Below are 27,521 nucleotides of genomic sequence, written 5' to 3' on the forward strand. Positions count from 1 at the left end.
TGCAGAATAAACACATTAAAAAATTGGAAATAACATACCAAAGGTGAGAAACAAGTTGGAAAAGGAAAAAAGGACAAAGCAGCTCCAAGCTGACCAGTCAATAAGGTCTTCAATGCTGTGAACCCGCCATAATGGACTTTTCTGAAACGAAAGTCTCCTTCAGCAGTGTGAAAGAAAGTTGATAGATAAGATCCTCAACTGCTGTGAAGTGCGAACCAGCCATAATGGACTTCTCAACAACGAAAATCTACTCCCGAGGGTCAAAGATCGCTAAAGATCGCCCTGCCGCCCCATCACAGCCCCGGAGAACATATCGTCAAGGCAAAACAGAACAGTAACAGAAGCTGAACGAAGCACAGATGGCAGAGATAGTCCTTACAGCTGTCATCAACAAAGCAATTGAAGTAATCAGCAATTTGATAACTGAAGGTAGCTCTGGCTTGCATTGGCTGGAAGAGGACATCAGATGGATCGAAAGAGAGACAAGGCACGTTTGGTCTTACCTGGATGAGGCAGAGGCCAGGCAAGATGAAAATCATCTGGTACGGAATTTGGTTCAGGATATTGAAGATCTTGCTCATGACATTGAGGACATCTTGGACACACTCCTTCCTTGGCTGGCATCACGCAAGAGTAAAGGGCACCTCGGTTGTCTTACTGCCGCCAGTCACGTCTTTTCCTGTGGTAATGATACTGCACAACATTTTGTCGGAGAGATCGAAAAGATTAAGAGAAAGATTGAAGACATTGATCGCCTTAGGACAACATATGGCATTGTAGATAGAGGTGGAACTCGTAGTGGAGACACTTGGGATCCGAGAAGATCATTTCTATATGCTGATGAATCAGAGATTGTTGGTCTGGAACAAGATTCTGATAATCTAGAGACCAGACTTCTGGACACAGATTTGGAGAATGGCGTAATCTCAATTGTGGGCATGCCGGGAATAGGGAAGACAACCCTTGGAAAGGAAATTTATCGGCGTGTGCGACATCACTTTGATTGTTCAGCTCAAGTCTATGTGTCCCAAGAGCCAAGTATTCGAGAGCTTCTGCTTGACATTGCTAGACAAGTGGGACTGGAGAAGGGGAAGTTCGAGGACCCCATTGAGGCCAACCTTGGTGAATATTTAAGAGGAAAGAGGTTTTTAGTTTTCTTGGATGACGTTTGGAATACTAGAACGTGGGATTGTTTAAAACTCGGCTTCCCTAACAAACCTATGAGCGGGAGCAGAATTATTATCACCTCAAGAAATACTGGGGTAGGGAGATATATCGGAGGAGAAAGCTCACTTCACCTGCTGCAACCATTGACCCCGGAAAATAGTTGGAAACTTTTTTCTAAAATGGTTATGATCAGTCGAGGTAGAAATGCTGTGGACTTGCAAGGGTTTGAATACATAGGTAAAAAGATGGTTGAAAAATGTGGTGGCATACCATTAGCCATTGTGGTAACAGCAGGCATGTTAAGGGAGCGAGAAAGAACTGTCCATGCTTGGAATGGGGTACTTAAGAGCATGAGCCAAGATGACCACGGGGAATTGTCGAAGGTGTTGGCCACGAGTTACAAGGATTTGCCTAGCACATTGAAGCCTTGTTTTCTCTACTTTGGACTTTTTCCTGAGGACCATGAAATCCCTGCATTTCAGCTTATCAACATGTGGGCTGCTGAGAAATTCATCATTGCAAGTGGAGAACAAGATGTTGAAGATGTTGCAGAGGACTACCTAAATAATCTGGTGGCGAGGAACTTAATTCAAGTTGCTAGCAGGAGGTTTGATGGAAGGATTAGAAGCTGTCGTATCCATGATCTTCTCCACAACCTCTCCATTTCAATCGCGAAGCAGACTAACTTCTTCCGCAGCATTTCTGGTGGAGACAAACATTCTAACACTGATTCTAGTTCTTCAAGGGGACGTAGAATCACTTATAATCCGAGTAATACTCGTGAGCCTGACCATTTTGGTGCCAATTATGAAATACTTAAAGTTCGCGCCATGCTATGCTTTGACACAAACCAATATCTTCAAGAAGAGGACTTCGTAGTTTCTCATCAACTTGGAGGCCTCACGTTTCTTAGAGTGCTGTCAGTTGAAACAAACTCCTTTCTATCATCTGTCCCAGATGAAATTGGAAACCTACGCCTCCTGAGTTACATTGGTTTAAGAGGATATTATCGCGGAAGCTTGCCATCAAGTATAAGAAATCTCAAAAACTTGACCACATTGGATCTTCGAGAATGCAGAGGTATCTGTCTTCCTACTTGCATTTGGAACATGAAGAAGTTGAAGTTCTTTCTTCTACATGAATCTGCTACTTTTACCACCTCTAGACGTTTAAAGAATGAAGTTTCATTATCCTCTCTGAGAATACTGGATGTGGTGAATTGTCGCCATTTGGAACCTCATTGGCTACACAAGTTTACCAGTCTAAGAAAACTTGGAATTAGGTATCCCTCAACGAAAATAAGTGAGATTTTATCAGGTGCAGGGCCAATATTGACTAAGCTCGAGAACCTGCGTTTGACAGGGTCTTATCCTCCCACGGGAAAATTAAACCTGTATCGCTATGAGAGTCTTATTAAGCTGCATTTGGGGATAGTGATAGAGAAGCTGCCTGATGTCAAAGAATTCCCTCGGAATCTTACCAAGCTTTCCCTTAGATTCACTGAATTGGAGGAGGATCCTTTCTACACATTAAAGAAACTGCCCAGATTAGAGATCCTTAAACTGGGCCATCGTTCCTACGTTTCAAAGGAATTGGTTTGCTCCGGAGCTGACAGTTTTCCTCAACTTCGGGTGCTAAAACTGCGACAGTTATATGATCTGGAAAATCTGCTTGCAGAGGATGGGGCAATGCCGGAACTCAAAACAATAACCATCCGCGATTGCTGGAAATTAAAAGTATCCAAGAGGTTCCTCAGCAGAACAATTATAGAACGCTAGACCAAATCGTTAAGTCAGTTGTATTTCCTTTCCGGTGTATTTATGTCTCTATACTTTTGCACTTTCTTCATTACATTTACATCCTTCTTCTGGAAAGGAACTATGTTAACTTGATTAATGATAATCTATGAGTTACCGTTTCCGGCTTGCATGTACATCGAACATAGAGTATCATATTTTTGGCTTTCTTCCGGAATGCGTGGAATAATACGTTGCGACGAGTACATAATCGGGTTTTAGTAGAACTAGCGATTGTCTCACTTGTTTGCAGTGGAGATGACCAAGATTTTCGTTCTTGTGATGTATTCACAGTTCTTTAAGCGAAACAAGAGAAATGGTGTTGGGTGGGTGGGGAAGTGGAAAAATCGCGAGCATGTAAATCTATGAGAATCTTATTCAGAATGTACCAGTGGTCCCATTCAAATACTTTAAGCCTGGATTCGAGCTAAAACTACAAAAGGGACTCTCCCAGGTATTATTACAAAAAAAGATGGGCAATTTTTGGGCAAGATAAAGCTTGGCCAAAAAAAAACTTCTTATTCATCAAAAATCAATCAATTCAAGGAAATTTCAAATAGGTGGATTCCGTCCTCTTCAAACCACAAATACCCAGCTTCACTCCAAATAATTTACATGAAATTTTACACTTAAATTCTCATCATGTTAGCGTCCTATTTTATGTAAGAAAAGAAAGGTGAAATTCTCTTAAAGACCTCTTGCCTTCAGGGTCCTATCAAATAGCCTGGAAGCCTGATTAATCTCCTTGAAAAGTACTTGGACGAACTAAATCAGCTTCAGAGATGACAGTGTAGGAAACAGGGGTACTTTATTCTGCATTTCATTAGCCTCTTTGCCTGAAAGCCAGGAAAGAAATTCTTAGTGTTGCATAATAAACATTCTGCAGATGCTTCTAGGAATAGCAAGAAGGATTACCAGTCTTTGATAGTCTTGAAAAATGAGTCACAATCATAGTAAAACAAATAGAGGGGGAAAAAACATCTTTTTGAATGTGCACATTAAAACAAGGACATACCAAACCATGAGTCACAATCGTAGTAACTGACCTCCTACAGCTGAAAGAATGAACTTAATATACGCTCCCCACAATGCCATGTGCCAGAGCAAGCAATCTTGATGACTTTAATAAATATGATCAAAGCAGGTTGTAGGCCATGCGCGTCAGTAGAGTACCTTCTCAATATTCTTTCAACGTTTGAATCAAATATTGGGAGGATAGAGCAGTAGCAACACTAATACCAAACTTTCTGGAATGTTGATCAAGTATCCACTGGATTAAGTTCGTCAAGAACTCGGTGATGATATTTCATCACTGTAATCCTCCAATTCTATGCTTGCAGATGAACCTGCATAAAAATACACAATCTCTTCTCTTAGATGTGTTGAAGTAGTGCATTTGTCAGGACTATAGCCAGGTGATAGTTAATAGCATCAAGGACCATAAATCAGAATTGTATATCCAGAACTCATAATCCAGTAACAAAATAGCAAGATCAAACTAAAAATTCGTAACTGTTCCTATGTCACCTGTAAGTATGACAAAACTGCATAATACTGAAATGCTTGTAAACTATGTCTTGTGCATAGACAGACAGAAATAGAGTTGATGAACCAAAGATGAAAAGAGATGGAAAGGATGGTACTGTTAGAGAATATACCTGAATTTCCAGCCACTAGAAAGCAAGTCTAATATGTTATCAGCGTGAATAATGTCTTGAACTCAGAATTGCTCCAGTCAACAGCTATAATACTTGACCTTTTATGCACTTCAACTTCACTTCATTCATCGATGTCATAATCACCAATAATCCTTACAAGAGCAAATTCCATTGTGAAAATGGTGGAAGCGATTGGAATCACGAATAACAATTTCCTTGTTTGTAATGTCAGACACACCCTTCATGAACTCATGGCAGTCTCCACATATACGAAGATTTTTAAAGATTCTAATTCTTCTACTGTTGCCATTGCTCACAAGTGCAAAAGCCAAAGCTAGCCTCTCACTATGATGAAAGAGATTTTCTTTCTTATCGGCATCTGGTACATTATGAAGCACATAATGTGTGTTTGGAGTATAACCAACCGACTGAAGTCTTTGATGCAGGTCCTCCAACTTTTGGTAAATATCAGTTAATTGTGGATGTGAAGCATCCTGAGACAAGAAGACATGCGTTTTGGCATCGACCCCAACCCAGCTACAACCAGGTTCCTTCTTAACACCTCTACTCGACATTAATGCTCTAATTCTTGAGACATCATTCCACCTACCTTTGGCTGCATATAAGTTAGACAACAATATATAGCTTGAATCCTCATCAGGTTCAATTTCAAAAAGTTTTTGAGCAGCTTTTTCACCCATTTCTACATTTCCATGAATTTTACAAGCCCCAAGAACAGTCTCCCAGATTAACGTATTTGGAGCTATTTTCATCTGTTGAATGAAGCTTTCCAGCTCGCTAAACCTGCCTGCCCGGCCAAGGATATCAACCATACAAGCATAGTGATCAACTGAAGGAGCAATTCCATATAATTCGCTCATCAAGTGGAAATGCTTCTTTCCTTCTTCAACCAAACCCATGTGGCTGCATGCAGAAAGGACACCAATAAAACTAACCCCATCAGGCTGCACATCTTTATTCAACATGGCTTCGAAAGAGTGAAGAGCCTTTTCATTCTGCCCGTGTTTGGAGTGTCCACATATCATTGTGTTCCACAGCACTGTATCAACGGTTTCTATGCTCTTAAATATCATTTCAGCATCATCTACACAACCACATTTTCCATACATATCAACCAGTGCACTGGCCACATATACATCACAAAAATGTCCAGACTTAATTGCCCAGGAGTGCAGCTGCTGTCCATTTATAAGGCTTGCTATCCCAGCGCAAGCCCTCAGGCAGCTGGCCAGAGTAAATTCGTTAGCTTTGACTCCTTCCCTCTGCATCCAATTGAAGAAGCCAAGGGCCTTCTCTCCTTGATTATCAGTCTGAGCATAACCAGCAATGAGAACTGTCCAAGTAAAGATGTCTCTTTCACTCAATCTGTTAAAAATCAACTCCACATCATCCAGGCATCTGCACTTAGAGTACATGTCAATCAGAGCAGTTCCTACATGACCATCAGTACAAAGGTTATTCTTAAGTAAATAGGCATGCACTTGCTTCCCAAAACTAGCATTTAGCTGGCTAGTGCAAGACCTCAAAGTGCTTATTAAAGTGTACTGGTTTGGTCTTAGGCCTTCTATAAGCATCTTCTTAAAAATCATTGGTCCTTGATCAGAACTTTCACCATCATGATATCCAGATAAAAGTGCATTCCATGAAACCACATCCTTTTGACTCATCGCAGAAAAAACCTTTAGACCATCATAAACTAAACCAAGTTTCATGTACATGGTGATCAGAGCATTGCTAACTGACAAATCGGACTCAAAATTAAATTTCCAAATGCAAGCATGAATGCTTTTGCAAAAGCGTGGATCACCCAAATCCGTGGCAGCGCTAACAACAGTTGAGAGTGAAAATTGGTTAGGCCTCAATCCCGATTGCATCATTGAATGAAACAACTCCACCGCCTCTAGTTTCTGTCCTTGTTGATCAAGGCCACTCATCATCGTACTCCAAGTCACAATATCAGGGTCCCTGATCATCTTAAATACTTGCAGTGCATCATTTGCCAACTCACATTTGGAATACACATCGACTAGACCACAACTAATAAAATCATCAAAGGCACTCCCAATCTTGATTGCCATTGAATGAACAACCTGGCCTGCCCTCAAACTCTGCGAACTGGCACATCCCTTCAGAACAGTTGACAAGGTATAGTTACTGAACCTCATATCTGACTCTGTCATTTTACAGAACAAATTCAAAAGTTTATGTCCATCACCAAGTTGGGTATACCCATTAAGCAAAACATTCCATGATACAGCATTCTGCTCCGGCATGAAGAAAAATACTTTATCTGCATATTCCATTTCGCCACACTTAGCATAAAGATCAACTAAAGCAGAACCAACATAAACATCTGTAAATGCCTCCCCTTTAACAACCTCAGCATGCAACTGTTTCCCGAATTCTAAACCAGAGACCATGGAACAAGCTCTTAAAACTGTTGCCAACGTGAACTCATTAGGTCTTATGCCTTCCCTCCTCATCTCACAAAATAACTGAACACCTTCTTGGCCAAGCCCTTCAGCTACAAACCCCGAAATCAAAGCAGTCCACGACACTACATCTTTCTCAGGCATCTCATCTAACACCCTACGCGCAAAGCTCAAAGCCCCACACTTAGCATAAAAGTTAATTAACGAAACAAATAAATGACTGTCAGGGTCAATCCCAATCTTGATCAAATTTGCGTGACGAGCTTTACCCTCATTCAAGCATAAATTTACAGCATAATACCGAAAGGTTTCCGAGTACCATCTCAACACCCTTCCTCTGTCCAAATTTACAACAGTGCCGTCGTCTCCACCCCGCCTAAATAATCCCCTCTAATTCTCCTTTTAGTCCCTTTTTGCATAGGAAGCAGCACCGAATCAGGAGAATCGAGATTTCTCGGCCCCGTTTTGGACCCATTTGAGAGTCGGAATTTTGGGATTTCTTTGTTCCTCCCTCCATTTCTGGACACGTTTGTGGGTGCACCAGGCGGCCTAAATCTTGGGATCTTGGCATTTCTAAATTGAGAATCAGTAGCTATATTATTGTATTCGATGGTTCTGGGAGCAGCACAAGAGGAAGAAAGAGACCGCACAGATAGTAAAGGAGGTGTCAGAAAAAGTGCCTGGCTTTTGCTGGGGAAAAACATCAAGCAAGGTATAGGATAAAGAGTTGAAACGAAACCTCGGATGTCGGGGGAGGCGGGAGACGCATTGGTGGAACGTCAAAATTGCATTTCATTCTACATCAACATTATTCTTCAGTAGTGCTATCAAGTATCAACGCACCTGAAGAAGGGTAAGTTCGTGTACTAACATTTTCTTCCGAGACAAGTCAGACGACAGATATTTCATGAGGTTAAATTGGAGGGAAAAAAATGCTTGCCTGAGGTATTTTAGTTAGTTTACGATGAGGCTGACAAAAATTTAAAAAAAAAAAGAGAAAGAAATTATATAAGGGTCTGTCTAAAATACTCTGTTCGGATGGGAGTGTTTTTTAAATATAATAAAATTTTTTAAACGATATTATAAAAGGTAATCTAAAAGTTAATTTAAATTTTTTTAAAATTTTAAAAAATATCTCAAAATATATTTTAGAAATTCTTTTACTCTTAAATATCTTAAAATATTTTTTAAAAATATCCCAAAATATAATTTAAAAACTCTGTTACAGCAAAATTTTTCAAAAATATCCTCAAAAACAGTCAATCCAAACGCAGAAATTTTCTATCATACGGTATTTTTTTAATGGTACTGTAAAAAGTGTAATGCTTTTGTATCTATCCTACAGTACTATATGCTTTGATTGTTAAAAGGAAATAACGCGTTGTTCAAATCGGGATCAAAAAAATTTTATTATTTTATAGAAGTTATTAATTTATCAAGATTTTATTGTAGTATATTTTTTCTTTTCTTTTTTCTTGGAAAGGAAATAGAATACCAGTATAAACATATAAGTACTACTTTTATGGTGCTGCATTTGAATTACTGGCTTCGTGCTACCCGAAGTGGTTATTCGTCGGATTTAGTCATCATTTAGATACAAATTCAGGTAGTTGTATTCAATTTTAGATATTCACTTTTGCAATTTCTTGTTGTACATCAAAGAGCTTATTTAAAAAGTGGGCGACTCTTGGTGAAATCCTTCTACTGAACTTAATCTTCACTGATAAAAGTTAAAGATGGATTTCAGGTATTTATATTTTGAAAAAGTAATATTGATTAAGGAAAAGCATATAAATACAATTATATACAGTAATAATTGTTAGTGTGTTAATTTATATAGTTTATTAGATATGATTTAAATTCTAAAAGAAAATATATTTGTTTGGTCAAGATGAATGAAATACCAAAGGAATATCATGAAATACTCTAATTTACAATTTTTTAAGTAAACTTTTACTTAATTTTAACCATGATGTATTTGTTTTTAGGATTCAATTACACTAAGGCAAATTATTACCTTTCCCCCCTCGAAGTGAACGTGAAAATTCGCATAATCATGTCATAGTTTACAATTATTGAATGTGTTTTTTAAATTTATTTTTTATTAACACGAAAGAAACATAAAAAGGAAGAAAACTTTTTTTAAATAACCAAGGACGAATAAAGATACATTTATTCACTATTATTATTATTATTTGATAAGAAAATAGTTCTAATTTTATAATTTCTTATTTATAATTCTTTCTATATTATCATTCAATCCATCCCTCCTCATTTATTCACTTAAAAACAACAAACTTGATATTATTACTGCATTATTTTTTTTCTTTTTCTGATAGCACATTTTAGTATTCCCTTTTGGCCATTTCCCAAAAATTTTCACAACTAAAATTGGCTGGTAATAAATTTTAAAAAATGAAAAAGAAAAAAAAAAGAGAGATAGTTTCCATGAATCCCGTGGTTATCTCGCGTCCATAACGGGTTCGAGCACCGGAGCTTACAGGCTAGCCGCCGCCTCATCCTAAATTTTTTGTTGGGGCCCATAAGCCCCATTCCCGCAACCCCATAATGATGAGTCAGGAGTCAGGGCTTTGCCAGGCAGCCAAGCTGTCGGTCATTCTTAACTGCGGTTAAATTTTGACCACACCCTTCCCTGTTCTGACTTTGCACTCCTTCCCTCCCTCTCTCTCGCTCTCATATTTTCTTTCGGAGCCGGGTTTTAATCCGATATATTCGCAGTCCCCGGCTGTTTGTCTCCTCCCCACACTTCCACTGTGTGAAAGAGAAACTTCAGCCAAAAGAAAAAGAATTAGTTCATTCGACTTATAACTGTCGGTGGACGGGGTGGAGTTTATTTTCTGTTTGCAGGAACGGCCATAGATTTCTCATTTTCTGAGGGTACAGAGAGAAAAAAAGAATAAAGGAAAAACAAGAAAAAAAAAAATATATATATATATATAGAGAGAGAGAGAGACATGAAATAAAGAGAGAGAATCGCTTGGTATATAAGCCATTACAGCTGAAGCCACGGCCTCTGTATCCATCTGTACCACCTCTCAATATAGACTGATATATTCTATATATTTCTGTATCTTTCTCTCTATATAGATTATAATAGACGAAGAGGTGTTAAATCGAGCTTCCTTTTGGTTTCCAAGCGAGGAATTCCGGAGCCACTGGCCATGGCGGAGTCAAGCTCAAGCGACTCCGTTTCTGTCGATGTCGAGACCATTTATCTTGGCGGAAAGGTTCCCTTTCTCTCTCACCTATCAACTTACTACGCTCTGTTTTTTTTTTTTTTTGAGTTGTGTTGTTTATTTATGAAAACACTCGATTTTACGCAAAATGATGAAATGCTGTGTGAGGATTTTCGGTTCAATATGTCTGTTCAAGAAGAAAAAAGAAACGAAACGTCAGTTCTAGCTTCTTCTTTTTTTTTGCTTGAGAAGATAATCTTTAATGGTAATTCGTTAGTTTATTACTCTTTGTGGTGATTTTCTTGTGTAATATCTTGGTAATTGGTGAATTCTTTTCAATGCTTTAGAGTTCTGGAACTTCTTCAATTGTTTTGTTCCCAAATTAAGTAACCAAATATCGTCGATATCCAACACGAGATCTCTTACCCTGGAGTTGTAATTCTGCAGTTGCAGTTGGAACTTATGTATTTATTGAGCCAAATTTTGAGATATGATTTGTTTAGCTAATTATCCGTTTTTGTTGAGTTATTAAAATTTCATCCAGCTTCAATCCTTTGTTACTAAATGCCGTGTAGCCATTTCTTAATATCTTACAAATTTGCGTCAATTGAGGGGGTTTAAAAAATTTTAGATTCTGACGATTATTTTTTTTGTTTAGTTTTTATAAGATAAAGGAGATAATGGATCTTAACTCGTTTTATTTCTTTGCTTCAATGATTTTCCCCTCGCGACTGGGAGGAGGAGGATTGCAATGAGGGTTTCCTGTTGCGTTAGTATTGCAGAATGAAAGTGCTAGTATTGTATGAGCTATCAAATCTGGCAAGTGAAATTTCAGGCATAAAATATTTGAAGCGGTTAGGTTTTTTGGACTTATGTTTGGTGTTTTTCTGGGCATTTTATATAAGGTGGGTAAAGACAGAATTATCTGTTCTCGACGTTTCCAGTTGGTGGTTTCCTGATTCCTGAAATCTATTGGTTAAAATTTGCCAAATGATGCAAACTTTTTTGTTGTGACACCTGTCATGTTCTAATTTTCAGTTATTTAAACCAAAACCACCGTGACAGTTACTCTGGGCATTTTTTGGCGCTGCCTGTGTGTTATTTTTCTTACTGGTTAGGCGTTGCAATCATCACTTGATTATTCCATCTGTCAGGGCATTATTTGTAGTTGGCCCCACATTTTTCTTTTAAGCTGGATTTTCTTTTTGAAGAGTCCAATCACTGGAAAACTTAAAAGCTAATTCTTGTCCCACCCTTTTTTTTTCCTCTTTTTCTTGCCAAAGTAAGAGTATAATTAATTAATCAAGAGAGGATGAATTGCCTATAATGGACTGAAGTTTTCTTTTATTTCAAGTTTGCCACAAATAAGCAACGATTTTTCCTTAGTTGAATTGGTTTTGTCCAATAGATATTAATGGTACGGAGTATGTTTGTCCTTTTTTTTTTATAGTTCCCCGAAATTTGGAGTTATGGTGCCGTTGGTTCTCTATTGGAATTAGAATTGGTCAGATACAATTTCAATTGCAGACTGACTGCAAGCACTACTTGATCTTTTTGTCCTTGGTTTGAAGTCCCTCTGCCTCATAGAGTTCTCCTTAACATCAGACATTATCGTCAATGCAGGAACATATTGTAAGGACTGGCCGTGGTTCTGTGTCTGTTATAGTATACGGAGACAAAGAAAAGCCTGCACTAGTCACTTATCCTGATTTAGCTCTAAATCGTAAGTTATGAGCTTGTTCTTTTACAATTTAGACGCTCAAAATGTTTCTTTTTCTTTCTTTTTTAAGATACATTTCTCTTGTTCTTTGGATCATTTTCTCTAGTCTGATCAGTGGTTTTAAACTGTCTTTTTGCAGACGTGTCTTGTTTTCAAGGATTGTTCTTTTGTCCGGAAGCAGCTACTTTGCTGCTACATAATTTCTGCATCTATCACATTAGTCCTCCTGGGCACGAGGTCAGTAAAGTCTTGCGTGTTGGCTTTGTATTTAAAATATTATGTTTTGCGGTCGCAGTTCTTTTTTCGGCTCTAAACATAGTATTTTCTTAGTAATGCTTTTACTCACATAATACTTTTTTGGGGACTTCCACAAGAGTTCCTGCAGTTGGGAGCTGCAGCAATTTGTCCTGATGATCCAGTTTTGTCTGTTGACGATTTAACAGATCAAATAATTGAGGTTCTAAATTATTTTCGGTAATTTCTATGCTACAAGTCAAATAAATGCAGTATTTATTTTGTGCTGGTTTCCTCCAATATTTATTATTTTTAATTTGCTCATAATTTCCTATATGTATCTTGATCATTCACTTGTTCCTGATAACAAAGTGTGATCTGATGATGTAGGCTGGGTGCAGTGATGTGCATGGGGGTGACAGCTGGAGCTTACATCCTCTCCATGTTTGCTGTATGTTACTTTCATGAATCCATGCAGATGTCATCTAATGGTGCTTGCTTTTCCTTGATTGACATTGTTTCTGTCTCAGATGAAGTATAGGGAGCGGGTCCTGGGATTGATCCTTGTATCTCCACTATGCAGAACCCCTTCCTGGACCGAGTGGTTTTGTAATAAGGTTTGTTTTTCTCTTTTCCCTCTTTTACGTCTATTTCTTGTACATGGCCTAAAGGAATTTTTGCAATTTAAGGTTAAAATTTTTGCTAAACTGTAGGTGATGTCAAATTTGCTATATTACTATGGGATGTGTAGTCTGCTGAAGGAGTGCTTACTTTATCGGTTCTTCAGCAAGGTATCCTTGTATTCTGATCAATCAGTGAGACTTCCTCCATCTAGCCCTATGTTTTCTTTCCCTTTTCTCCCACTATCCTTCGACCTAAGGAAGTTAACTGAACTTGCATCAGGAAGTTCGTGGTAGTGCAGAAGTTCCAGAATCAGATATAGTCCAAGCTTGCCGAAGAGTTAGTCTTTATTCTTCTATTTCTGCATTTTTGCTTGAATCAGACATATTCATGTTATATCTGGCCAGATGCTTACTTATTGTGGTTTGTGTTTTTTTCTATATAAATTGTTTCCAGTTGCTAGATGAGAGGCAAAGCTTAAATGTCTTTCGATTTCTTCAAGCTATTAACAGGTAGAAGAAATTTGAGCATTTAATTGCATTTGGGCATTTGAACTTTGTTTTTGGATTGATGTTACAATTACATGCCTTGCCAATGAACAGGAGACCTGATATTACTGAAGGCTTAAAGACACTGAAATGTCGAACACTAATATTTGTCGGGGAGAATTCTCCTTTCTATGGTGAGGCTCTCCACATGACAGCCAGACTGGACAGAAGATACTGTGCTTTAGTTGAGGTATGCTGTGAATGACGTTGTACTAAATGGCATGTTGTCATTGTACTTCATGTTGGACTCGTAGCTTTTCTGCAAATGAAGCCAAATAGAATAGGGTCCTGATCTTTTTTTTTGGTTTCTAGGAAAGTTTCTTCACCATATTCCACTGTTCATATTAGTCAGACTTTAAGAGAGAAATGCACTAAAGATATTGAACTAGCAGTACTCAAGTCACCTGCCTTGAATTTTGTAAGGGTTTGTAGCACCTCTTAGAAAAATCCATCTTACAATGTCTCTATCAATTGCTGAGATCCGAATTCACTGTACAAGGCAATAATTATGAGATCTTGTGCCCAATCAGTTGGCTACTTATTATAGCATGATATGCAGGGGAGATAATGTGGGATCAGTTTAGGGAGAAAATACAACACAATTGTCAAATGCTGATTTATTGGGACTTCTCCAGGTCCAGGCTTGTGGATCAATGGTGACAGAAGAGCAGCCTCATGCGATGTTGATACCCTTGGAGTACTTCTTAATGGGGTATGGAATGTACCGACCAAGCCAGTTTACTGGTAGCCCTCGGAGTCCTCTGAGCCCAACTTGCATATCACCGGAGCTTCTCTCTCCAGAAAGCATGGGATTGAAACTAAAGCCAATCAAAACTCGGATTTGATATTAACTATCCTGAACAGACCAAGAAAATGTTGGATTCAAATTACATCTTGTATATGAATAATCGACGTTGTTTTTTTTTTTAATCTTTTTTGTAATTCTATTCAATTGTTTTGTTAATGGGGTAGATGTGTTTGTAGATATAGACATAGGATGATGATGATATTCTTTAATGGACATAGACGGCGGAGATATGAATTCATTCATTTGTAGTTCAGTCATAAAAATTCTCTCGGAGTTGTAACTTCTTGAAAGAGACATTTTAATATATGATGAAAAGCGATCAATAATTGAGTTTGTGAGGTGCTGACCCTTCTGTGACACGTATTCTACTTGTCTGGACTTTGTCGTGCTTTCTCGGCGATCTACATTACCTCCCTAACAGCTTCCGGATGGAATTGTCAAATTCATGTTCGCCAAGGTGGTTCAAAGTGCTTGGTGGGCAGCCTGGACTGCCGCCACATGTAAGCCACTAACATAAATTAAAAGAAGGTTGGCGTCAGTCGTTTTCTCAACTGTTATATTGCATGGGACGAGGTGGTTCTGGGAAGATATGATGCAAGCGCCAACTGGGTGTTTTGGTTTTGCGGACGTCTTGTATACCACCCTGGAGACGACGTTGTATTTCCATGCTGACTTGGACTCCTCAAGAGTAGACTCAAATCGCCCACCTGAAGTTGTACTAATACCCCATATTTTGGGCACTTTTTTATAAGAAATGAGCGTAGATAAATGCCTACTGTCTTTGTTATTTTTTTACTGAATATATAAGTTATCACATCAATATGGCAGAATACTATTCACATTTAAAATAATTATTGAAAATGGATAAATAGATCCACTTCAACACAATTATGACAGCACAATCATATAGTTTGCGGTTTTGTTATATGTGCTCCACGCACTAAGCATCCCAAAAAAAGATTCGGTTGAAAAACACAGTAAAGTGTGTTTGAAATGTATAAATTATTTGAGATATTTTTACTGTAACACTTTTTTCTGATATGATGTATGTGAGATAAAAAGGTGATTGAAAAATGTGTTGATGATGCAAGCAAATCAGTATGTGTAAATAAGGTGTAAATAAAGTGAAATAATCTTCAATCCAAACACACAAATTGTTAATTACCTTAAAATTGCTTGTACTTTAGCTTTTAAAAAAACTTTTCTACCGAAACCACCTTTTATTTTGTGACCCATCTAAAAATAGACACAAGAATGGTTTAGAGAAAAATGAAAATTCCAAATTTCAAGATAACACAAAAAGGGTTTTGGAGGAGAGGGATCGAAACCACTGGGTAAGCTTTTCGAAAAGATAATTAATCTAGTAATTGTCGAAACTTTAGGACTAAAAGTAGGGAAAAAATTTATAAAAAAAGGTTCCAAAAAAAACTATATGAAGGAAATAGGGAAAAAAGGAAAAGGAAAATTTTGGTCCAATAACAATGGTACTGATTTTGCGCATAGAAATCATTTAGTAAATGTATTGATAACCCAACAACACAGACCCAGAAAAGGAAAAATAGGAAAATCCAGCAGTCAAAGGCGGAGTTGGACTCTACCGCCATATTTGATATTTCAGGTACCATAGGCGCCCGGGAAAATTTGTTTATTTTTTTAATATTATTCTCGGGTCGCCGAAAAACCTCTGAAAATGGCTAGCGAGATCGTGATAATATTCGACTTCGACCGGACGCTGATAGACGACGATTCTGACAGATGGGTTATTAAAGGAATGGGTCTGACCCACTTGTTCAATCAGCTCCGACCCATTCTATCTTGGACATCTCTCATGGTTAGCAGTAGTAGTTATAGCAAATATCCGAGTGTGATCGCTCAATCATAATGCATAGGGTCCTCACTTGTTTAATGTCTTTGAGTATTCTATGGGTCGAAAACTTTGGATTGTGTTAATTGAGTTTTTTCTTTGGCTCATTAGATCGGTTTTAGTTGAGGATTAACTTTGATTTTTGGTTCTGTTTAGATGTAGCTTGTCTTTTTTTCTTTTTTTTTTCTGATGGAAACAATTGTTCATCACAAGTTGGTCCTTCTGGGCTGGGATGTCATGCATATACTTGCATCTAAATTATTGAAGTTTGATTTAAACAGTTTAAGCATGTAATGCATGTCCATTTACTTACATTTGAGTAATTAAAGTTGGTTTGAACAGTTGAAGCATGTAATGCATGTTGAATTGTTTGGGAGATCGCTGGATCCAAAAATTGGCTATCGAAGCCCCTGAGCCTCAGGGATTTTCTTCGTAGTGTAGAAAGTTAGAAACATGAGGTAGATTCATATAAGTTAGTCGAATGTTTAATCAAGTGTCAAGGTCTAATATAACGTGATTCAAGTTTTTGCTCTTCATATAATGTTTCTGAAGATGAATATTCATTTTGTAACCATTTTGTATCCAACCATAATTGCACTGACAAAAAAAAAAGAGCAATGAAAGAAAAGAAAAACTGGGGGATTTAAACTATCTTGGGTATATAATCTTTATTTTTGGCTTCACGGCTGGAATTCTAGATTGAAGATTGATGAGCTGTAATTGGCACTTATGATACGGTCTTCTGTTTTCTAGGATAGGATGGTTAAGGAACTACACTCACAGGGAAGAACAGTAAAAGACATTGCTGAGTGTTTAAAAGGGGTTCCATTGCATCAACGTACTGCTGCAGCCATTAAATCTGCACATGCTTTGGGGTAAAGTTCTAGTGTGCCTTCATCTTGACTAACATATGTCATCTACTTTCGTTTATAAGAAACTAAAATTCTTGGTTGTGCTAATTTATTTCATGTTATGTCAGATGTGATCTAAAGGTGGTTAGTGATGCTAATAAGTTCTACATTGAGACTATATTGAAGCATCATGGACTGTATGACTGTTTCTCAGAGATCATCACAAACCCAACTCTGGTGGATGAACATGGAAGGCTTCAGATCTTCCCTTACAATGACTTGGCGTCACCTCATGGTTGCCATCTCTGCCCTTCCAACATGTGCAAGGTATTCTCATTTTTACATTTAAGCGACACGCCACTTTGTTTTCTACTTACTTTACCATCTTAGTATAGACTTTCTCCTCAAGATTAAAGTGTCCCTCAAACAAGTTGCATTCGTCTGCTGTCATGATAGACGCCCAACATTTCTGATGTGATCTAAATAAACACTAGCGAAGGAGCAGAAAAACTGTCCCCCGTGCAAACTTTCTTACTGTTTTGAGCTGCTTTTGGTTCTTGATGTTCTCTCCATTTACTTCTGTTTTCCTTTTTTTCCCCCATTATTCATGACTTAGTAGATGATAAAGAGCAACTTGGATGACAGTTGTCAATCTGTCAAAACTCATGCACCTTTTGTGCATGGAGGCTTCCATATTTTGAAAATATTGCACCTTTTACTTTTCCTCTCGCCCACGATCTGTAATTCTTTGGGGCTAAAACAGCTTGCTATTTTCTTATTTACCTGATGGAATATATGTGTTTAAGAGAGCTAGCTTCAACTGTGCTTTCAATTTGGCTAACATTGGTATTTGCTTGGCAATACTTTGTTTCCACAGTTTTATTTAGTTTTTTGGGTATTTGACTTGACTTGAATGCTGATGTTTTACTACTTTCCATTTAGTTGCTTTTGATGATGAAAATGGTAAAATTGGCAGTAAGAATTGAATTTTAAATTCTTTCAAGGGGAAAAAAGGCTCTCCAAGTACAAAGATGTATGGGTTGAAGTGCTTTATAATATGAAGACAAATTCTGTTTGATGCTTAGTCTTTCCTGAATTACTCTTACACAAGTCAATGGCAATGAGGCCTTCTGAGAGAATCTCGCGAGTCGTGAATATTGTGTAGAGGTGTTTGTGATGGTGGTTACGCTTTGAACTCCTGACAATCATATCCTTTTTCTTGTTACCAGTCTGTTATTGTAGCAGTAATCCTGTTATCAGGGTTAATGAATTAAACTTTTTCAGCAAACTTTTCACGCAGGGTATTGTTATTAAGCGGATCCAAGCTTCAATTGCTCCACATAGGGAGGCCAAATTCATATATCTTGGGGATGGAAACGGTGATTTCTGCCCAATTCTGAAGCTTGGTAAAGGAGACCACGCGTTGCCTCGAAAGCATTATCCTTTATGGGAACTTATCAGGAGCAATCAAGAGTTTGTTGAAGCAGAAGTTCATGAATGGTGCAATGGTGAAGAACTTGAGCACATCCTTCTTGCACTGATTGACAGAATCTCTGGTGAAGACATCAAAAAGGCACCGGTGGATGAAAGTCGTTAGCATGGTACAAATGGATTATGCCAGTGACTACTGCACAAGCCCATAAATCCATAATCAACTTTTGCGCTGTCGTCTATCTCTCAACTTGGTGCTAATTACCATTCTGGAGGGGTCCCGGCCTTATTGCATCAAATTTGATCTTCTGTGCTAGTTTGCTGTAGTAGAATGACCTAAATATCCATTAACTCTTTCTTCTGAGATCGGATACCATTTAGAGAAACAAAGAGGAGAATCTTTACAACCCAATCAAGTAAAAGGGTGAGAATAAGTTCCTCTTTGCAATGCAAACTCAAATTTGCCCAGAATCTGCTATCAACTTATCTTCTTGAAGAAGAAAACGAAGAACAAAACACCTGTTAAGATTTTATATTTACGCCTTTCAAAGCTAGACAGATGATAAACGATTGTACGCAAGGGATAGGACTATCATGAATGAATGAGATTCCTTTGTGATGTGAAGAGTAGGGAAAATCGTTCAAAATATCTCTCATATTTTGTAAAATGATTTTTTTCATCCTTCACTTTTAAAAGTGTAATTTTACGTCCTTTAAAATTCATATTGATCAAATTTAGTTCCTACTTAGGTTTTCGACTAGTTTTTTGTTGGAATTCACCACGTACCTTGCACGTGATCATTTTTTAAGAGCAAAATTTTCAAATCAAATTTTACATATTTCGATTTATAGTTTCTCACATTTTTTATGAATTTTTTTATTCCTAACATTTTACAAAATAAATTATTTTGTCCGTCACATTTCATAAAATGAATTTTTTCATTCCTTACATTTTTCAAAATGAATTTTTTCATCCCTCATTGATCATATGTACAAATACTTTTTTTTCTTAAACCCATGTATATATCTATTTGATTTCACTTGAATAGTATGAATATCATGTAATATATCTCTATTTAATTTCATCAAAACAGGCTAATCGTAGTTGTACACGTGCTATTCAATAAATATATATAGGGGTTTAAAACTAATAATTTTGGTTTAAACCCATATATGATTTCACCATGTGAACCTATTCAATATTTGTGACTTTTCGTTTTTGGTAATAATTTATTTATTAAGTTGTATAATAATGTCATCTATTTAATGGGTACTAACTCGAATTTTATGGTCGTGCTAACAAATTGCAGTTTAAATTTGAAATTTCTACTCGCCACTTTTAACAGTTGAATTACTTGTCTTGTAATTGTTTTAAAATTTGAAAGTGCCAATCACTTACTTCTTTTTGTCATACTTTTCCTTTGTTTATTTTTTCTATCCAAATTTAATTCGATATAAACACTTGATAGTGTTTAGAATTAAATGTCTTCTTTGTTTTAAATTTTAAAGTAAAAGGAAATGAATATAAGTGAAAAACTAACAATTTTTTTAAACCCATGTATATATCTATTGGATTTTACTGGAGTAATACAAATAACATCTAATATATCGCTATTTGATTTCGTTAGGCAAAATCAAATAAAGATATATTATATACTATTTATATTGTTCATGTGAAATCAAATAGATATATGCATAGATTTTTTTAAAAAAAAAACTATTCGCACATATGATCAATGAGGGATGAAAAAATATATTTTGAAAAATGTGAAGGATGAACAAATTTATTTTACGAAATGTGAGGGACGAAAAAATTCATTTTGTGAAATGTGAGGAACTATAAATTAAATTATATAAAATTTGACTTAATAATTTTGCCTTAAAAATGATCACGTACAAGGCACGTGATCGATTCCGGCTAAAAATTAGTCGAAATTTTAGGTAGGGATCAAATTTGATCAATGTAAATTTGTAAAGAATGTAAAATTACACTTTTAAAAGGTGAGGAACGAAAAAAGTTATTTTATAAGATGGGACGGATGTTTTGAACAATTTTCGAGAAGAATATTGTACACGTTACTCAGTGCATGGCTTTAATTACAGAAATGAACGCTCGTCATGTGAATTACTTTCACCCTTCAACATCAGCCGGTATTGTGTATACTGTAAATTTCGACTCGAGAACTTTTTAAGGTTTGAACTTTTGAAGTCTCTTTTTTTAACCCCAAAAATAAAAGAAAAATTGTAAATATCAAAACTTGTTTTCATGCGATGCATTTACCGTGTAGAGAACTCTGCTATTTTAGTAAATCATATTTGACAGCAACATTTCCTTTAAATAAAACTTTTTGGGTCGATCTTAATCGTAAATTGCTTGAACGATTCAACAATGGTCACGGCCTCCAGTCTGCCAACTTAGAGAACGGTGGAAGAATTTTCATCTTTTGCTGCTTCTGGCGGACTGCATACATAGTTTGGAATCTACCTAACAGAAACGTATGGGTTGTCAGAGTCTGACTTGTCCAGAGTCCACACCCCATTATTATAAAAGAAAAAATAAAAAACCAAAAGTACCGAATGAAATGTCAAAACCCGTCTAGAAAATCCCACATGTGTTTTATCATTCTGTGATTCCACCAACAAATAGCACCACAACCTTCGAGATTGTGTAAGAAGACGACGTTTTCGATTTTTCTTTGTCTTCCATTTCGTACTAATGCAGGTAGCATAACAAATAGAGAGATCCCCATCCCTTCTCTTTTTTTTTCCTAGAAGGGGTCTCGTCTCCTTGATTTTCTGCTGTAAAATACAATGGAAAAGAAGAGAGAGGAAAGAGACGGGGCTATGACTATAAACTGGGATGGGGTTATCGAGGGCATGCCTTTGTTTGCAAAAGAGTTGATTGCTGGGGGTGTGGCTGGCGGCATTGCCAAGACTGCTGTTGCCCCTCTTGAACGTATAAAGATCTTGTTTCAGGTACTCTTGGGTTTGATATAATTTGGGAAATTGCTTATTCAAGTTGACTTTAGATAATAATTCTGTCAGCATGGGTCTTCTTTGGCGTCCCTCTTATTCTCTTGATCGTTTTTGGATTCAAGTGCTTGATGGAGGCTGCGAATATGTAATGATGATTAATTTAATTTATTGAGTCCAAAAAACTGATTGTTCGTAATTGGCCTTTCTGGGATTTGCATAAAAATGTGGCAGTTAGATTCAGCTTCTGCTGAATTTGGCTCCTTTTTTGGGTGATCTTAAAATTGATAAAGTAGCTTGTGAATCCCTATTCTTTGACTTTCTTGCTGATTTGGGCTGCTAGGGAATGTTTTACAAAGTTGGTTTGATCACATTGTTTATAGATTAAGCAAACATAATCTGCAGTTCCACTGACAAAGATTAATCTCTTAGTTTGTTGTCTGTTAGAAGGTGACCTTATGCATTAATCTGATACTTCAATAGAAAATCATCCAACGCTTCTTGGGATTGTTTCTCACTTAACCTCAAAATTAAAAGTTGTGTCTGTGGGGTTTTGGTAGTTACTACCTATATGGTACGAGATGCCGTTTATAGTCTGGACAAATTGGGAGTACATCATGTGTCAACAAGAACTGGATTTTGAAGTAAAAGAAAATTGCAAAAAATCCAAAAAAAAAAGAAAAAAAATCCAATTTTGAGTCCTTATGAATATGATAGTGGCATGCATCCCTTGTATACCCTATGGTGGGAAGTCGAACAAAAAATACACTAATTATGCAGATGGGATTAGTTCTGCTGCTTGAACTTGCAATGGTTGACTGGAATTTAAGCCACCTATCATTAGCAGATTATTCGGCTGATTGGTCAAGAAGTAGTTGTTGGTTTTCTGCCTAATTCTGCGTCATCCTAGTTTAGAGGTCTCAGTTTTTTGTTTGTAGACTGTGTATGATTATAACCTAGCTTTTCCTTTTTGCTGTTAAGGATTTCAGTATCCTTTGCCTCTCTTCATGGTGCTGAAACAAGGCTCGAGACCAACTGAACGCATAGAAAACAGAAATATTTAAGCAACTTCAAAGTAACTCTATACAGTGAAGCAATCTTGAAGGGCTAGTCTTGCAATCAAGCATGAACTGATTGAGAAGTATATTAATAATTTATGGAGAGAAAGACAGGAATTGAACTGTTATTTTGTTGTTTATTTATTTTTCCTAGACCAGACGAGCTGAATTTCAGAGCATAGGGCTCCTCGGATCATTCTCAAAAATAGCAAAAACAGAAGGATTGCTGGGCTTTTACAGGTGAAACTGTCCTCCTTTTATTATATAGTTCTTTTTATCACAATTACCTTTGATCTTATTTATGGGTTATCTGTCATTTACGTTTAGGGGTAATGGAGCTAGTGTTGCTCGCATTGTGCCCTATGCGGCACTGCACTACATGACCTATGAGGAATACAGGCGGTGGATCATTCTTGGTATACCTGGCATCACTAGAGGTCCTGTTCTGGATCTCATTGCGGGATCCTTTGCTGGGGCAACTGCTGTGCTTTGCACTTACCCGCTTGATTTAGTCAGGACAAAATTAGCTTATCAGGTATGAATGAGAATGGCTGAGCATTTGACTTAATTCTCTCTTTCCGGAGCACATTTGCACTTCGAACTGACTTTTTATTAGTATCATCTTAAATACTTTGGGAAGTGTCTTGGCTAATTTAAATGATCTTTAGCTTCATTTCATACTTTGTGAAACATATGACTGATTTCTCTCGAGTAGTAAAGGTTGTTGGATCACCAAAGTTGAATGTGAAAGGGCTTCTTCCCAATGAACAAGTTTATAAAGGGATTCTGGATTGCTTCTCCAAGACTTACAAGGAAGCTGGAGTTAGAGGCCTTTATCGAGGTGTTGGTAAGTTGCAGTAGTGCTGATTTTCTGTCTATGTAGAATTCGGCAAACTTCTTTATTTGTCAATATTTTTGGCAGCTCCATCCCTTTATGGGATTTTCCCTTATGCTGGTCTGAAATTCTACTTCTATGAGGAAATGAAAAGTCATGTCCCTGAAGACCACAAAAAAGATATTATGGTAAAACTTGCTTGCGGATCTGTAGCAGGTTTACTGGGTCAGACTTTTACTTATCCTCTTGACGTTGTTAGGAGGCAGATGCAGGTATGAATGGAATAAGATTATGTCTTTGTTTTTTGGACTCCCTCTTTGAGTGGTTCAAAGAAAATATAAACTGCATTGGCAGGTCCAGCGACTTTCAGCATCTAACAGAACTGATATGAAAAGTACCATAGACACAATTGTTATGATTGTTCAAAGGCATGGTTGGAAACAACTATTTTCGGGGCTTAGCCTAAACTACCTAAAGGTAAGGTTGCATTCTTTTGTACCTCACTGGTTTAGTTCTTTTGTTCTTTCCATCTGTTACAGATCATAATTAGTGCACCTCTTCTAACTTCAGGTTGTACCATCTGTTGCAATTGGATTTACTGTATATGATGTCATGAAATCATTTCTGCGGGTACCATCACGAGATGAAGCTGTTGTAGAAGTCACAACCAACCGAAGAAATAGCCAGCCGTCGTCTCTGCCCTCTTAATTTGTACTGTATCTAGACTCCACTATAGGCATTTCTAATTCATCCAATTCTTCTTAAATGAGCTCTACAACATCGCCTTCTATAATTGTTGATGGCTGGCCTGGTTATCTCTCGGTAACTTGGATTACTTCCCACCATTCTTTCAAGGTACTGTGCATAGATGCCTAGATGAAACTACTGCTGGTTCCTCGTTGTATTAGATGAGAGGAGCTTAGCGGTTTGTACAGAATAAAAGTGCAGAATCATTGGACTACTTATTATCCTATAAATTGTCTAGTTTCATTCGCCTCTACAGCACTACTTTTGAGTGCACAACTTCAGTTGTAGATGAAAAAGATATATGACTTTTTTCTACAAAATTTTAAGGGTGGAACTGCAGGGTCTGTCTCTATTTTCCCTCTTTTGGTCTTTAGATTAGTTTAGAACTGCCTCTTTGGCACTGAACTCGTGAGAATATCAGTCTTGCCCTTCAGTAATGTTCCTCGAGGCAAATTTATCAGTTTGTCTGTCATCACCTGCTTCAATCAAAGTTTTCAATCCTCTCAGGCAACAATATGTCCAATAATTGGACCTTGACTACTTCAACTGCATGCTGGTTGATCCAATGAGAAAAAAGAAACATGCTGAAACACATAACCTTCCGGTAAAATAATCTTCTTTCCAGATCAAAAATAGTTGAATTTCACAGGTTTCAGTGTACATAATCTGGATTCTGAACATTGGCTTCAGAACTTCTAAATCTGTAATGTTTGAGCATGCTAAATATGCTACTAGCGAGTTTGAGCGTGTTTAGGGATATTTGATTCACCAATAATCCCCGCAAGAACATTTACCATCTCTGAAATGATGAAACCGCTTATTATCCCTAACAATCAGCTCTCTGCCAACAATCTTCGACATGATCTTTATTGCATTATGACAATCCCCACATATCCTGAGATTCTTAATGATCCTAAGAGTTGTCCTTGCTGGAGTACTAATCAAACCGTATGCAATAGCCAAACGTTCACTGTGATACATCAGAGCCTGCTCCTTGGCCTCCTCATCAATGTCATGAAGCACATACCGTGTATCTGGCACGTACCCTGCATCCCTCATCTGCCCATTCAACCCTTTGAATTTCTCATTTGCACCTTCCCCGTATAGACTGGTGCTCCTTAACTCACTAACTTTGATCTTGCCCTCAAGCTTATTGAACTCGCAATTTCTCTTTGCCAATGGAGTAGGCACTTTATCAGCTGTAGCTTTGGAGGAATCAAGCTCGACCAATAGCTCCTCAGCTCGATCCTCAAGGTCAATATCTCCATGTACTCTGGCGAAACTCAAAACAGCTTCCCAAACTTCAATGGTCGGCTCAAAAGGCATATCCTCAATGAACTCCAAAGCTTCAACCAAGTGTCCAGCTTGACCCAAAACATCAATAACACCCAAGTAATGCTCAAATCCTGGCAGAATTCTATATTCATTTTGCATCATCTCAAAATAAAAGCAGCCTTCTCTCACTGCTCCTTCACAAGCACAAGCTGATAAAACAGCTAGAAACGTCTCCGCATTAGGTTCCAATGCTCCAATATTCCTCATTCTTTCAAACAAAAGCAACCCATTATTCCCCTCCCCAGTTTTGGCATAGCCATTGATCATCAGATGCCATAATTCCAAACTTCTATCGCCCAATCTATCAAACACTTTGCGGGCGCCGTTCATGTTCCCACATTTCACGTACATCTCCACCAGCTTAATATTCAACTCAACGTTTCTTCTAAACGGTGACTTCATCATAAGCTCATGTACTTTTTTACCAAGCTCAAGTGACTCAGAACTACCGCAAGAACTGATCAAAGCCTCGAAAACAAAATAATTCGCCTCGGCACCTTGCTTAATGCAGTCAATAGCTTCTTCAATGTTGCCTTCATTACATAATGACATTAAATCAGCATCTGATGGTGGAGGGGTCTGATAGTTTTGAGTTGATGGGCTGGTTTCATTTACATTGGTAGTGGTCCTCTGGTAGTTGTTTTTGAGGAGTTGGGATGATTGGGGATGTGGGCTGTGATGAGGTCTGTGTCTGGGTTTAGTGGGGCGCTTTGGGGCGGTAGAAGTGCAGAGAGTTTTTAGCGGGGAGGTTCTGTAAGTGGAGTCTTTGAGAGGGAGATGAGACGGGGGTGGCGGAAGGGAAAGGTTCAAGCGGCTAGGAGAAGGAAAAGAGTTGCTTGATGTGTGGATGGCAGAGAGGGAAGCCATTGATGGAGAGAACGGATAACTAATTGATATATATATAATTTCCTTTCAGAGTAATTAATCGGTCAATGAATATTTGGATTTTATTTATTTTTGCATCTAATTCTCATCCAATTAATTTTAAAATTTTCTCTCTTTTAATAAGTTCATAGTATTATTCTTTTTGGATTTAATTTTTTTATTTATATACGATAACTCTGTTTAGTGTGACTTTAATTGTTATATTGATAAATTTATTAACTTTGATAGAAAGTAATAAATCATTTATGTAAAAGTCGACTATTGCTTTTCTTATTTTTTGTCTTGAACTGAAAATGAATATGAGTAGATGTATAATCATATTCATGAGAAAATTTAAATATTATCTCAAAGAATACCTATTATTTTTTTATGCGTTACACTATTTAGTGAATATTATCACATTGTGATAAATTTATGTATAAAAGTTTTCAAAGACTGATATAGTTGTTAAATGTTTGGACTACAATAGTTTTCTGATAAATATGAATAATATGTAAAAAAACATTGTTGATAAATTATTTATTATGCATTATACTGTTTAGTAAATATTATCACATTGTGATAAATTTACATATAAAAGTTTTCAAAGACTAACATAGTAGTTAAATGTTTGGAATATAATAGTTTTCTAATATAAATATGAATAGTATGTAAAAAAAAAAAAACATTGTTGATAAATTTTTTTATGCTTTTTTCCCCCCTTTTTTTTTCTAAGTATAAGTAAGAGAATTGAAATTCGAAACTTCTTATTTACACCCATTTCCCTCATTTATGCCTGGCATCAATTCATAACTGGTCATGATAAAAAAATATTCCATGTTAATGCACAGGCTAAATACTAGTAGTTGTGAACATCGTTATCATTGCGTGATTGTGCAAAATAGTTGATTAATTTATAAACGCGCCTCTGCTTTAAACCAAAAAAAAAAAAAGATGATTTAAACAAACGTGATTTCCTAATATTTTAATGAAAAAACAAAGAGATAAATACCCACAAAAAATGAATAAGAAGAATAGTGATTATTCATTTAATGTAAAAGCAACATAGTTAATATTTTTTTCCCTAATAGGGAGGGATAGGATTTAAAAAAGTAGGAAGGGGGTGGAGGATTTGGATGCAAAACTTTTTATTGTTGGGATCTCATTCTTAGCTATTAGATCAAGATTTTCTCTACAACATAATTGTCTGTTTTCTCTATACAAACCGTAAAAAAAGAATGAGTAAAATAAAAAAATGTGATTGTTTATTTGATTCCAAAATAATTTAAAAAAAGAATACATTAAAAAAAAGTGGGTTATATGTAATCTTATCGGAAAAATTTCATTCTTTTACTAATTGA

At 36.9% G+C, this 27,521-nt stretch overlaps 6 protein-coding genes across 7 annotated transcripts; 4 read left to right on the forward strand and 2 right to left on the reverse strand.

The window, feature by feature from the left end:
* Positions 1-11: 11 nt before the first annotated feature.
* Positions 12-3,005, forward strand: LOC113773524 (disease resistance RPP8-like protein 3). The gene has a single exon (XM_027318164.1). The coding sequence runs from the start codon at positions 360-362 to the stop codon at positions 2,943-2,945; it is 2,586 nt and encodes an 861-aa protein (XP_027173965.1). The 5' UTR covers positions 12-359; the 3' UTR covers positions 2,946-3,005.
* A 523-nt stretch (positions 3,006-3,528) lies between these two features.
* On the reverse strand, positions 3,529-7,778 carry LOC113773525 (pentatricopeptide repeat-containing protein At3g24000, mitochondrial-like). Its single transcript, XM_027318165.1, has 4 exons — positions 7,506-7,778; positions 4,622-7,464; positions 4,010-4,309; positions 3,529-3,799 (listed from the first exon to the last, which is right to left on the reverse strand). The coding sequence occupies exons 1-2, from the start codon at positions 7,776-7,778 to the stop codon at positions 4,762-4,764; spliced, it is 2,976 nt and encodes a 991-aa protein (XP_027173966.1). The 3' UTR covers positions 3,529-3,799; positions 4,010-4,309; positions 4,622-4,761.
* A 2,265-nt stretch (positions 7,779-10,043) lies between these two features.
* Positions 10,044-14,455, forward strand: LOC113775347 (protein NDL1-like). Of its 2 annotated transcripts, none has more exons than XM_027320182.1 (11): positions 10,044-10,322; positions 11,895-11,994; positions 12,131-12,228; positions 12,377-12,465; positions 12,616-12,676; positions 12,756-12,842; positions 12,939-13,016; positions 13,129-13,185; positions 13,303-13,358; positions 13,449-13,584; positions 13,954-14,042. In XM_027320182.1, the coding sequence occupies exons 1-11, from the start codon at positions 10,257-10,259 to the stop codon at positions 13,960-13,962; spliced, it is 837 nt and encodes a 278-aa protein (XP_027175983.1). In that variant the 5' UTR covers positions 10,044-10,256; the 3' UTR covers positions 13,963-14,042. The 2 variants fall into 2 exon arrangements, with proteins under 2 accessions (XP_027175983.1, XP_027175982.1); XM_027320181.1 differs by having other exon boundaries at positions 10,046-10,322; positions 14,030-14,455.
* A 1,364-nt stretch (positions 14,456-15,819) lies between these two features.
* Positions 15,820-18,819, forward strand: LOC113775160 (thiamine phosphate phosphatase-like protein). The gene is made up of 4 exons (XM_027319918.1): positions 15,820-16,033; positions 16,820-16,941; positions 17,046-17,244; positions 18,218-18,819. The coding sequence occupies exons 1-4, from the start codon at positions 15,893-15,895 to the stop codon at positions 18,512-18,514; spliced, it is 759 nt and encodes a 252-aa protein (XP_027175719.1). The 5' UTR covers positions 15,820-15,892; the 3' UTR covers positions 18,515-18,819.
* A 2,106-nt stretch (positions 18,820-20,925) lies between these two features.
* LOC113774599 (mitochondrial carrier protein CoAc2) lies at positions 20,926-24,295 on the forward strand. Its single transcript, XM_027319161.1, has 7 exons — positions 20,926-21,324; positions 22,534-22,619; positions 22,707-22,914; positions 23,100-23,226; positions 23,302-23,486; positions 23,569-23,691; positions 23,785-24,295. The coding sequence occupies exons 1-7, from the start codon at positions 21,160-21,162 to the stop codon at positions 23,920-23,922; spliced, it is 1,032 nt and encodes a 343-aa protein (XP_027174962.1). The 5' UTR covers positions 20,926-21,159; the 3' UTR covers positions 23,923-24,295.
* A 265-nt stretch (positions 24,296-24,560) lies between these two features.
* Positions 24,561-26,163, reverse strand: LOC113773526 (pentatricopeptide repeat-containing protein At2g15690, mitochondrial-like). The gene has a single exon (XM_027318166.1). The coding sequence runs from the start codon at positions 26,161-26,163 to the stop codon at positions 24,727-24,729; it is 1,437 nt and encodes a 478-aa protein (XP_027173967.1). The 3' UTR covers positions 24,561-24,726.
* Positions 26,164-27,521: the final 1,358 nt, after the last annotated feature.

This window comes from Coffea eugenioides, chromosome 6 (assembly GCF_003713205.1).
Source record: "Coffea eugenioides isolate CCC68of chromosome 6, Ceug_1.0, whole genome shotgun sequence".
Lineage (NCBI taxonomy): Eukaryota > Viridiplantae > Streptophyta > Magnoliopsida > Gentianales > Rubiaceae > Coffea > Coffea eugenioides.

Coding starts and splice junctions, on each gene's coding strand:
- LOC113773526 (XM_027318166.1), bottom strand. CDS start 26,163: ATGGCTTCCCTCTCTGCCATCCACACATCAAGCAACTCTTTTCCTTCT.
- LOC113775347 (XM_027320181.1), top strand. CDS start 10,257: ATGGCGGAGTCAAGCTCAAGCGACTCCGTTTCTGTCGATGTCGAGACC. Junction 12,466..12,615: donor GAGGTTCTAAATTATTTTCG/GTAATTTCTATG, acceptor CTGATGATGTAG/GCTGGGTGCAGTGATGTGCA. Junction 12,843..12,938: donor CCGAGTGGTTTTGTAATAAG/GTTTGTTTTTCT, acceptor GCTAAACTGTAG/GTGATGTCAAATTTGCTATA.
- LOC113774599 (XM_027319161.1), top strand. CDS start 21,160: ATGGAAAAGAAGAGAGAGGAAAGAGACGGGGCTATGACTATAAACTGG. Junction 21,325..22,533: donor GTATAAAGATCTTGTTTCAG/GTACTCTTGGGT, acceptor TATTTTTCCTAG/ACCAGACGAGCTGAATTTCA. Junction 23,487..23,568: donor TTGTTAGGAGGCAGATGCAG/GTATGAATGGAA, acceptor CTGCATTGGCAG/GTCCAGCGACTTTCAGCATC.
- LOC113773524 (XM_027318164.1), top strand. CDS start 360: ATGGCAGAGATAGTCCTTACAGCTGTCATCAACAAAGCAATTGAAGTA.
- LOC113775160 (XM_027319918.1), top strand. CDS start 15,893: ATGGCTAGCGAGATCGTGATAATATTCGACTTCGACCGGACGCTGATA. Junction 16,034..16,819: donor TATCTTGGACATCTCTCATG/GTTAGCAGTAGT, acceptor TCTGTTTTCTAG/GATAGGATGGTTAAGGAACT. Junction 16,942..17,045: donor AAATCTGCACATGCTTTGGG/GTAAAGTTCTAG, acceptor ATGTTATGTCAG/ATGTGATCTAAAGGTGGTTA.
- LOC113773525 (XM_027318165.1), bottom strand. CDS start 7,778: ATGTTTTTCCCCAGCAAAAGCCAGGCACTTTTTCTGACACCTCCTTTA. Junction 7,465..7,505: donor ATCTCGATTCTCCTGATTCG/GTGCTGCTTCCT, acceptor AAGGAGAATTAG/AGGGGATTATTTAGGCGGGG.